Raw genomic sequence first — 12002 nt, 5'->3', positions numbered from 1 at the left:
ATGTAGTACTCAGGAATAGCCTGACCTACGCAGAACATAGTGAGACTATGGCCTGGGACATATCACCCAAAAAGGGCGGCCTACTTTCCTCCAGAGGGAAGCTGCAGCTGCCAAACCACATGTATTTAAGCATCTGCAGATGGCAAGACTCCATTGTCCCTAATGGCGGCGTGTGCACATGACCGTGTTGCCATTACGAGCAGACCCCGTTTTCCCCAGTAGCGGCACATGCACATGGCCATGCTGCCATTGGGGACAACACAGGATTGAGGTTCCACAGATTTTGGTATCCACGAGGGGGGGATCCAAAACAGATCCCCCATGGATACCAAACTCCCACTGTATTTCCCTTGACTTGGAAATTATGATTATATTAATGCAGGCAAAATATTATTTGCCTTCTTTGCTGCATCACAACAATGCTGGGTCATGTTCAACTGAATTTTCAACAATAATCCTAAGGTCGTATCCCCATCCTATATCTATGCATTTGGTTTTAGTTGCCTAAACGTAGAATTCTACATTTGTCTTTGTTGGATTTCATTCTATTAGTTCTGCCCAATTTTCTTATTTATCAAGGTCCCTTTGATTTTTGTTCCTGTTTCAGCTACCCCTCTCAGTTCTGTATTACTGACAAACTTGATAAGGATTCCCTCTACCTTCTTTCCAAAGGACATTATTAATGCAAAATAATACTTATTATTTATACAGAGCCTCAACTAGTACATGCTGCATAATTATACTCAACAATATAATCTCAAAAACCCAATGCCATGAAGAAAGGACACACAAGAAGAGAGGGTGTATCTATCACTGGCTATTAATCAGAATTGCAGTTTCTATTTCCAGAGACAGTCTCAGTTGAATTAGAAGAGCTGATTGTACTTGTGTCCCCTCAAAGACGTGCTTGTCAGATGTGAATCATCAGATACATCAGGTTCTGAGCAAAGTGGATCTCTAGTTTTAACTGAAGTTCTTAACTTTTAATACTTTTATTAAAATCTTTACATTATTAAGTACCTATCTTTGCCTTAATTATTATATTACAGTTCTACAGAAATGGCTTGTGCTACATAAGCAGCACACAATGGTGAGGATTTTATTCTGCTGACTTTTAAAACATGTGTAAGTTTCTCAGCAACACATGAAACCCATGAACTTTTTTTTATAAAAAAAAAATACAGTAGCAGAAGTCAGTATCACTGTATAGACTCGACTATAAGTTGACCTCATGTATAAGTTGAGGGCAAGTTTGGGGGCCAAAATTATGGATTTTGACATGATCATGTAAAACTTGGGAGGCTCCTTCAGTGTGTGTATGCGAGCGGCAAAAGGGAAGCAGCAGTCAATACAAAGCTTCAGTGTTTCAACCTTCACTCCCCAGAGAAGCACTGGGTAGGAGAGGGAGAGGGACTGTTATACAAACAGCAGTCAATCAAACACCAAGGACTCTATCTGCTTGGCTCAGGACAGAAAGAAACTGCATGGGGAAATCTGAAAGAGCTGCTATCACATTACCATACTGAACTGTAAATAAGTCAACCTAGAATTTGGGGGCCAATTTTGGGGCATAAAATTTTAGACTTATAGATGAGTATGTATGGTATATGAACTGTTATTTTCTCCAAAGCTCTTTTAAAATTCCTTCCAGGAAGTTCAGAATTTGCATTTGTTTACTTCAGATTTTAAAAACTTTTTTGGTATTTCAAAACCAGCAAAAACAACTTTAATTACATGTGTAGTAATTGGTGAGGCAACCTTTACTAATATGCTGCTTTGCAAACATGCAATTACACAGTATATGTGTGTATCTGTACTAAAGACTCCATACAGAACGTTTCTTTTGGTATAGAAAGCATTTTAGTTCAGAGAACAGCATGTGGCCATATCTAAAGTGACATGCTTGATAGTGTATTTTACCACCTGCTGTATGTATGTTTGTACAAACTGTATGTATGTCTGTAGGAATCATCACACACAAAGATGCAGGTGTCTGTATGAAATTTTGACACGCTAGTCAAAATGATTAAACATATTATTATATCAATTACATTTATATCCTGCTTTTCCTGCCAAGTGTGACCACAAGGGCCATCCAATCCAAACCCCCTGCCATGCAGGAATAGTCTCAAAGCACCCCTGACAGAAGGCCATCCAGCCTCTGTTTAAATACCTCCAAAGAAGGAGACTTCACCACACTCTGTGGAAGTGTGTTCCACTGTTGAACAGCTCTTACTGTCAAGAAGTTCTTCCTAATGTTTAAGTGGAATCTCTTTTCCTGTTGTTTGAATCCATTGCTCTGTATCCTGTTCTCTGGAGTAGCAGAAAACAACCTTGCCCATCCACAATATTATTATTATTAGTAGTATTAGTATTATTATTACCCACCACTCCTCATGGCTCAAGGTGGGTTACAATATAGTTAAAACACAATCATTACATAAAATACCCATATTAAGCTGCATCTCTACACTATATTTTTATTACAATACATAGGACAATATTTAAATATAAAATTCATATCTAAAATTCATGATTAAAAACTGTCTGGATAGGCCTGCCAGAAGAGATAGGTATTCAAATGTGTTTTATATTCCAACAGCTGATTTAGCTGGTGGATCTCATGCGGCTGGTCATTCCACAGTCTTGGGGCGGCCAATGAGCAGGTCCTCTGGATGATGGCTGCCAGTCAGGTTCTTGCAGGCTGCAGCAACTGCCCCCCACAGGACCTCAGCATTCAGGGAGGATTGTACGGGAGAAGGTACGGGAGAAGCCCAAACCATGTAAGGCTTTAAAGGTCAAAACCAACACTTTGCCCGGAAACTAACTGGCAGCCAATGGAGTGACTTGAGTATGGATGTGATATGTTCACTCCTGGATGTTCCTGTAACCAATCTGGCTGTCATATTTTGAACCAACTGAAGTTTCCAAACTGGCACAAAGGTAGCCCAATGTAAAGCACATTGCAGAAGTCCAGCCTTGGTTACCAGCATGTGCACCACTATCTTTAGGTCTTCCAGATCTAGGAAGGGGCATAGTTGACATATCAGCCAAAACTGATAGTAAGGACTCCTGACCGTCACATCTACCTGGGCTGACATTTGGAAAAATTGATCCAGGAGCACTCCCAAACTGCAAACACAGTCCTTCAGGGGGAGTGTAACCCCATCCTGAACTGGTTGACACACCTCCATTCCCAGATTAGGACCCTTGATGGCAAGCACCTCTGCTTTGCCTGGATTCAGTTTCAATTTGTTTTTCCTCATCCAGCCCATTACCTCCTCCAGGCATTCATTCAGAGGAGACATGCTATCTTTTGGAAGGCATGGAGAAATATATTTGGGTGTCATCAGTATATTGCTAACATCTCCCGTGCCTCCAGGAGATCTCTCCTAGTGGCTTCATGTAAATGTTAAAAAGCATTGGAGACAGGGTTGGCATTTCCAGCTTTTGGATGGGACTTTCCTGGATTTTGGGTGTTTGGGAAGGTCCCGTCCTGGATTCTGAAATTTCCCGGGTTTTGGCCGCCGCCGCCGCCGCCACCAGCCCACCACTGCCTGCGAGGGAGCCGCAGCTAGGCCCCAAACAAGGAGGCCTTGCCACGGCTCCCTTGCGGGCAGTGGCAGAGTGGTGGCGGTGGCAGCCAAAACCCGAAGCCTCCTTCAGAGTTCAGCAGCTCCGCCACCAGCAACAGAGCCAAGGGGCCTCACTTGTTACAACTGCTCTACTGGCTGCAAGTCCGTTTCCAGACACAATGCAAAAGTGTTGGTTTTTACCTATAAAACCCTATACAGCTTGAGTCCAGGTTATTTGAAGGACCATATTTCCTTTTATGAGACCATTAGGTCTTGAGGAATGTCTGGAGAAGCATTACTCTCTGTTCCACATCTTCACAGGCTCATTTGCTGGGAACAAAGGAGAGGGCCTTCCCAGTGACCATTCCCAGACTTTGGAACTCCCTCCCTAGAGAGGCCAGGATGGGCCCATCCTTGCTTTTCTTTCTGACAGCAGGTCAAAACATTTCTGTGCCATCAGGTTTTTCCTCCTCACTGGGATTAGCCTGTTAATGCTGTGTGGTCCTGCTTTTAAGGTTAATACAGTGAACAGTCTTTTAATGTATTTTAATGTTTTAACTCCCTTAATTGTCCAGATGCTTTTAAAAATTCATATTTATATCTTTAATGCTCTTGTATTGTTTTCAATATGTGGTTAGCCGCTTTGGATCCTATCACTGGGAGAAAGGAAGATACAAATGAGTTTCATCATTATCATCATTCAGCACATCTGAAGGGTCCCAGGCTGAGGAAGGCTGTTTCAAGATATCTGAGCTGATGAAAGCAAGCACCGATTCAATCACTAGTAATTAGCCTTAGAGAAAGCACTGCAACTGCCAATATTATACAAGTCTTCTCTCCAGATTGCAAGCATACACTGAAAGCTGCAACCCTAAAGGGCAAATATGTTGGTTTCTTTATGTCTTTTCAGAGAAAATGGCTTCATGGCTGATTTTTTTTTTTTTAAGCATACAATCTGGCTAACTAGAAATAAAACCAGAAACATTTTTGTTTGTTCTTCTTTTTGTTTGGTTTTGTTTTTGCTTACAAGCTTATCTCACAGATTTATTCCAAACATTCTGAATCTGCCTTTCCAAAGTTTATTCAAGGTGGCTTGCAATTACCACACCAAGCGCAGTCTAAAACCTGCAGTGCAATGTAGTTTATGAATGCAAAACATATGTGTGCCAGCTTGGCCCCTTCACCAAACTGTACAACTGGAATCATCATCTCCATAGCAACAGGCTCTCTGACTATTTTGAATCAATATTCCTGCACTGCAAGAACACTGAATTAATGAAAATCTAGACTCAGGCACATTTTCATAGAGCTTTCCCAGGAACCTATAGAGAAATCTCATGTAAATCAGGTTAAGATCCTGTCACCATGCTGGTGCCACTGAACGAGCAGGAAAAAGAAAGCAGAACCAAAAAGTACAGGGAAGGTTGATTAAACTGATTTCTACTAAGGACCCCTCCAAACCTTTGGACACACATCCATGTAATAACACTGAATCAAGTGAATGATCTCTATTACAAAAACCCTCATCCAGTGTAAATGGCTCAATCTGGACTTTTTTACTGGCTGCCCCCCAACAAAATTTAACCTCAGCAATTATAATGTGATATTTGGATGCAAAAATAAGCAGCGTGAAAGATACAGACCACCTTCAGACAATCATATCTTACCTTCAAAAACTGGTATGAATGAGACTTTCTGCCTGTGCTTCTAATAAAACACAGGGCCTTTAAAAATGTAACGACTCTGTCTGGATCTTGTCTTAATAAATTGAGAAACAAAAAAGCTTGACTACCTGGTACATTCTTTTTACCCTTCATCACACGCACCAGAGAAATACTAAAGTCTTCAATTAACTATGGCGCGTTACAGACCGCCCAGAAGGGGCAGTCTCGCGCCGCTGCCAGTTGCTCTGCGAGGGAGCCGCAGCAGCCAAACCGCACGGCTCCCTCGCAGAGCAAGAAGCGCCAAAATGGCGCTTCTTCCTGAGCCCCGGAAGAGGCACCGCAAGGCGCAAGGCGCGCACTTGCGGTGCCACTTCCAGTGCACAACATCCGGACGCTGTGCGTCTGCGATGTCAAAATGGCAGCGCCCATTTGTATAGGGCGCCGCCATTTTGACGCACTCATTACGCACGAGGGGCAAGGCCTTGAATTGCCCATTTCATCCAAATGCGGAAACTATGGTTAAACAGGTTCAAAGCAAATCAAAGCCATTGTTCTCCTAGAGGATGGTTTCTTCCAAAGCTTGTAAGCATAGTGTCCTGGTTTGGGTAAAACAGAAAGCTATAGCTAGTGAGAGACTTCTGCATTTCACTGAGGTATGTTGCAATAGGAGTTAAGAAGAGGATGTGGGCATTGCCCAAAGGCTTATTCGATTTCAGCTTATTAAAACAACATATGATCATTAGAACACACTAACAGCTTTTACCAGTCCCTTAGTTCTGGAAGTAACAATACACAACGACATCCTCCTCTTAATGTAGAGCACACCTCCAGCACAGAATGCATGGTAAAATAGAGAAGGAAAAGGAAAAGCCCAAAGCAAAGATCCCATTTGCCAGAAAATCCAATTTCACAACAAGGAATTAACAAGAAAGCTGCATTTTCCTATAAGCATATTGGGCCACGCCTGCCAGCAGACCAGTACATAATTTTGCCAATGCCTGCCATCAATCTCAAAGACATGCCCAGTATCTACTAGGATCTTGGACCAATGAATCTGGACAGAGAATTTATAAGGCAAACATTTTGGAAGATTTAGTACCAAAATGAATACACATTTAAACCCTATTTTTTTCAAGAATGGACTATATTGGATCATATATAATCAGTTTAGACTACTATCTGTTGATCTAGTCCTAAGATATAAGAACACACCATGAATTAGGCAAGGAAACCTCCAGCCCATGAGCCTAATTCATTCAAAGAGGTTTGCCATCCTCTGCAGAGCTCCTATGAATGATCACAATTAGGGAATTAGGAAATTATTTAAAGCCTGAAAACTTTCTTAGTAGCTTCCTATTAGGTTACAAACACTTGTGTGCAATCATAAAAGATATGCGTACATAGGCCTAAGAGCCCTGAACTTTGTTTCTGATACCTGAGAAGACAAACCTGACTTCACAGTTTACCTCTGGATGAGAGAAGCATATCCTGTGAGTAGCTTCCCAAATTGTGTTTTTGAAGCCACCAGAACTTCAAAAACTGCACTGCCATGTTTTTAGTCCTCCACTCTCCTGGCTGCTATAAGCCCAAAAGGGGCTTTTTTCATTCCCGTCTTATTTGCTGATTGAAAATGGCCTCTCCTGGGCCCAGAATAGTTTAAGGAGTCTGGAAAATCTGGTGCAATTGTCTATTATTATTATTATTATTATTATTTCTTCTTATCCACCTCTCCCAATGGATTGAAGTGGGGAACAACAACAATTAACAAATACATGATGTCAGTTTAAAAGACATCAGATGAAACATAAATAAATTTAATTTGAAAAGAAAATAAGATGTACACATATTAAAACAATCCACATTTAAAAGTCATCGTTTAAAATTCACAAAACAAAAATCATCTGGATAAGCCTGCCAGAAGAGACTGGTCTTTAATGCTGTTTTAAAGTTAGACAGCATGGCCCTTAGGAAGGGTTGGGGACTTTTTTTAGGAACAAATGATCTAAAGGTTTTTTTGTTTTGTTTTCTTTTAAAGCATAGGTGGGATGTGGGGAGGGATCTTCAAAAGGCTCATGGGAGGTTAAAAGAGCCCCTCCAACCTACAACAGTTACCCACCCTAGTTTACGTGCTCCCTGGGTGAAATATTATTCTTACAATAAACATAACTGCTGCATAAAAGTCAGAATCTTAGACCAACAGACACACACAGTAGTATAATAATCACACTTTTCTCCTATGGCTCAGGATGGGAGCAAGCTACAAGGTATAGCGGGGGGGGGGGGAGGACTCCGAAGAACAAGGAAACATAAGCGCAAAGGCAATGAGATGGCATTCATTTCTGAAATGTCATCGTTTGAAAATCTTGGCTTTCAAAATGTGTCCTGGAAAGTTTGTGTAGTCTGTAGAAGCAATAGAGAGGCATGTAGCATCTTAAAGATACAATGAACTGGTGACAGGGATGAGGGAGCAGCCAGTCCCCACTTTATTCCAATTTCTGAAATAAAATGACATTCAAAGGAAATGAACCTTTGATACCTTACACAGAACTGAGCTGTGCTTTGCAAGTAGGAAAGGTGACAAATGGGACTACAGCACATGTGCTGGCACAAAAGTTATTATTCTGGGTTTTGCAAGGATTTGTTTATCACCCATCAGCCGTATGGGCTCCCAAAGCAATGGGCAATAAATAAAAATATTATTTAAAACATTATTATTGTCTCCTGAATAGAAGTAGTTGCTTCAGCACATGCCTGTTCCCTTAGCTCAGACCACTGTGCCCTTAGCACAGACCACCACCATAACTCTTCCAAACAGGAATTAAGCTCCTGGGGCCAAAAGAGTATTCCCACCCCTGTACTGTGGCATATGTTTTCATGGACTAGATTCCACTGCATCAGAGGAACCCACAAAACTTTATGTCAAGATAAAGCTGTCAAGTCTTTATAGCACCACAAGCCTATTTCCTAGTTTGTGCAATGTGTCTCATACAGAATCCATACTGAACATTTCCACTTAACATTTTCTTGCACAGTTCTATGATTTCAAATGTTTTGTTCAAATACCATGTAATTGTCCACACTGTGACACAGAAAACTACTTTGTATACAAACTGAGACACCCTTATTTCCTCCAGATCCATCAAGCTTGATCTTGGCAACTTACCTTTCCTCCCTTTCTCTTTTCTGCTTGCGAGCATGACGATCCATGACACTTGTTTTGGTTCTTGACTTTTTCCATGAGTAATAGAATTTCACCAAGCTTGCTATCGATTTGTCAGGAAGCTGAGGAACACAGAATATAGGGATTGCTGAAGTCACCCCAATTTACATACATGTCAGACTCAAATTAAATAGTGTGTCAAGCAAAAAAACCCAAGATGCTCTGAGAATACAATTTCACTATCATCATACTGGATTAAGAACAGAGCACAGTGTGACTGTCAAAGGAGTGATCCGGCTGAGACATGATTCTAGGATTACTGGGGAACAAATTGGCACTTTTATGCCTGAGTTGGCAACAGCAAAATGCAAAGCACCAGTGCCTGGCAGATCAACATTTGGGTGCCATTCCAGCAATTAGTGCTATTTGGTACTTTGGGTGCAATTTTAGAAATGGTTCTGTTTTCATACTAACAACTTGTCTTTTGGTAGGATTGGAACCCCCAGCTGGTTGCAGCCTGACTCAATCAATATATGTTGCAATAGCAACATTACTACTACTATACATAGTATACATAAAATGTACAGACAGACAGACAGAGATATATCTATCAGTAGCCCCCAAATGGATGGTAGAACTAAAGCGAAATTCCAGATCTACAAATGTTGAAGTCTATTAAGTCACATAAAATAGATGCCAACATTGAAAAGTAACATGTCTGAACTGGTTGATAACATTTCAAATGGTTGCTTTCCGTTTTATTGCTTTGCATTCAAAAGAGGTCATGGCCACTCAGGCAGCTCACATTTTAAATGCCACACTTTATATTTCAAGTTTGCATGTTCTTATTCCTCCTACCAACATTACTTAAGCTAGCCATGTGTACTCTCACTTAAACAATAATTACATTATCAGTCGTTCTGCTTTTGTTTCTAAACAAGCTCATTTACCATTTGCAATTAAGGAGCTGCCTTTCAATTTGCTTGTTTAAAAATGTGCTTAAAAACAGCAATGTATCTAAATTTTGCATATTACTTTAGGAGGCCAAATTCTTCATTTCTTATTGACCATGAAAACAACATCCTCATTAACATATTCGCAAAATATGTAAATATAATATGGAATGAGCAGCTACCTCTCTTCCCTTGGCCTATCTGCTGAATTTCCAGTCCATCCTGATCCCATGTATGTGATGTGATTTTTCGAATAAGAATAGAACATTTGTGATTTTCTCCCACATCTTCAGTTGTAAGGAGAAACCTGGTCACCAGCTTCATTTATGATTAATGTTTAACTGATTTTATAGCTACAATTTTATTTTGTTTTATGATCGGCTGGCAAAACCACATGGGCTTGTTCTGAAAAAATGTAGATAGGAGTAAATACAAATAAATAAACCTTTTAGGCCCATCCCTATCAGAACTGGCTGGTGCGTGTGATATCAGAGGGCTGATGAATGAGCTCCAGGTTTCAGATCTTTAAAGAAGGTATCATATATATTTAATCCTATCCCTGAGAGAGGGTCAGCACGTTGGATAGTTTCTTTCAAGTTTTTCCTCTTACTTTATTGGGCATCTATTGCTCCTACAGGAGAAACACTGCAAAGTCGCCTATTCTCCAACATGTCTGCCCCTTTTTGTCCCTTTAGTCTCTTCTCACAGCTGAAATTTGGATCATCTGGGAAGGAACATGTGTCTTTGCTCCTTATGTTATTCTTTATGTAAAGCATCATATCCATTGATGTTATTGTATAAGTGGCTGGATATGACTTAGGCAGAAGATACAGCCATTCTCATCTTTGCCTTCTAAATGCCAAAAGAATAAACTTGGAAGTAAAACTAGGAAAAGCATTTCTTTCTGAAAATCTTACAAGCCATATGTACATCCTTGTAATGTTTTGCTCCTTTTTGCTATTTGTTGCCGATCAATAGAGTTCACACAGAGATGTGAATCCTCCTTCTTGGTCTAACTGCACATGCTGACTGATCATCTTTGCTGGCTGAGATGTGTATAGATTTAGTAGTCAAGGGTCTGCAAATGTAAAGCAAAGACACTATCAACTACAGAATTGTTTATCTAGGGGCACAGTTCAGACAATCCTCCCCATAGTTTAGAGTACTTTACTTGAAGACCTTCTATTACAGTTTAAGTACTGACTGGTTGGCTGGCTGGCTGGCTGGCTCTTCTAGTCAGATGAATAGACAAAAAGTTTAGGGGGGATGAACATGAAACATTCAACAAATTTATTAAGAAAATGTGTTGCACTCAAATGCTGTAAAGGTAATTTTTTTTAAAAAAGGTATACAAAGTAAAAGGTATATAATACCTTAGTACAAACAGGCTTGTTTTGGCCTGTAAGCCATGCCCTAACAAACTCAAGGCTAAAAAGACCAGTCAGTACTGGGTGGGAAACTGCAAATCCCATGAAAACATGTAAAGTACACAAAATACCAATTCCTTTGTGCCTCTCAAAATGGAATAGAAAAGATGACATAGATGTCCACTTAGTAAGAGAGTGCACAATAGATACCAATGAAGAGGGATAACACAGTGTGCCCATAACAATTAAAGCCTTGAGGGCTTGCTATTATATGTGGGACATCCCAGTCCTAGGCTTGATATATGGTCTACAAGGACCAACAACTTATCTATAGCGACAGGATGCCCCATATACCACATGAGTTACTTACAAGGCTGTTATATTAGTTTTAATTGACCACTGAGGAAGACGCTCCAGTCGAAACGCGTTTGGTCTCTGTTTTGTATATCTTTAATTGTTATGGGCACACTGTGTTATCCCTCTTCATTTGGTATCTATTGTTCACTCTCTTACTAAGTGGACATACTATGTCATCCTTTCATTCCATTTTGAGAGGCACAAAGGAATTGGATTTTGTGTACTGTACATGTTTTCATGGGATTTGCAGTTTCCCAGCCCAGTACTGACTGCTTTTTCCTTTGAGTTTGTTAGGGCGTGGCTTACAGGCCAGAACAAGCCGTTTTGTACTAAGGATATATAACCTTTACTTTGTATACCTTTTTTTAAAAAATTACCTTACAGCATTGGAGTGCAACACATTTTCTTAATAAATTTGTTGAGGGTTTCATGTTCATCCCCCCTAAACTTTTTGTCTATTCATCTGCTTGTTTTAGTTTAGGGCATCACCTCCCAGTTTTTTTTCCTTGGCTCTTCTAGTCACTGTCAACTTATGGCTGCCCCATAAATTCCATAGGGTTTTTTAAGATAAGCAATACTCAGAGATGGTTTTACCAATTCTCCAATACTCTAAATATAGCCTACAGCTCCTGGTGTTCACTGGTGGTCTCCCAAACAAGTACCAACCAGAGCTTACCCTGCTTACCTACCAAGATTATATGGCATCTGGTGCCTTGAGGATATTTGGTATAGGACTCCAAAATCAGTAATTTACGGTGAATATTTACTTCCACGAACAGCTTTGCTCTTAGTGTATAAGTTAGCACTAACCAAACTTTATCATGTTTAGAGTTAGATTTTCCAGCTTGATGGTTGAAGGGGAAATGCTAATTGCACTACACTGATTTGGCATCATAACTACACTTACTACCAATACGCTTTCTGAT

The 12002-nt window shown here is 40.3% G+C and overlaps 1 protein-coding gene across 2 annotated transcripts in view; it reads right to left on the bottom strand.

Moving 5' to 3' along the window:
- Positions 1-12002, bottom strand: part of RCOR1 (REST corepressor 1) — a 157178-nt gene that overhangs the window by 37199 nt on the left and 107977 nt on the right. For both annotated transcript variants that reach the window (XM_042445729.1, XM_042445730.1), the window contains exon 6: positions 8403-8521. In XM_042445729.1, the coding sequence (XP_042301663.1) occupies positions 8403-8521 (119 nt within the window). The remainder of the gene's footprint in view (positions 1-8402; positions 8522-12002) is intronic.

Source organism: Sceloporus undulatus, chromosome 1, assembly GCF_019175285.1.
Source record: "Sceloporus undulatus isolate JIND9_A2432 ecotype Alabama chromosome 1, SceUnd_v1.1, whole genome shotgun sequence".
NCBI classification, from domain to species: domain Eukaryota; kingdom Metazoa; phylum Chordata; class Lepidosauria; order Squamata; family Phrynosomatidae; genus Sceloporus; species Sceloporus undulatus.
This window is presented reverse-complemented; position numbering and strand designations above follow the sequence as displayed.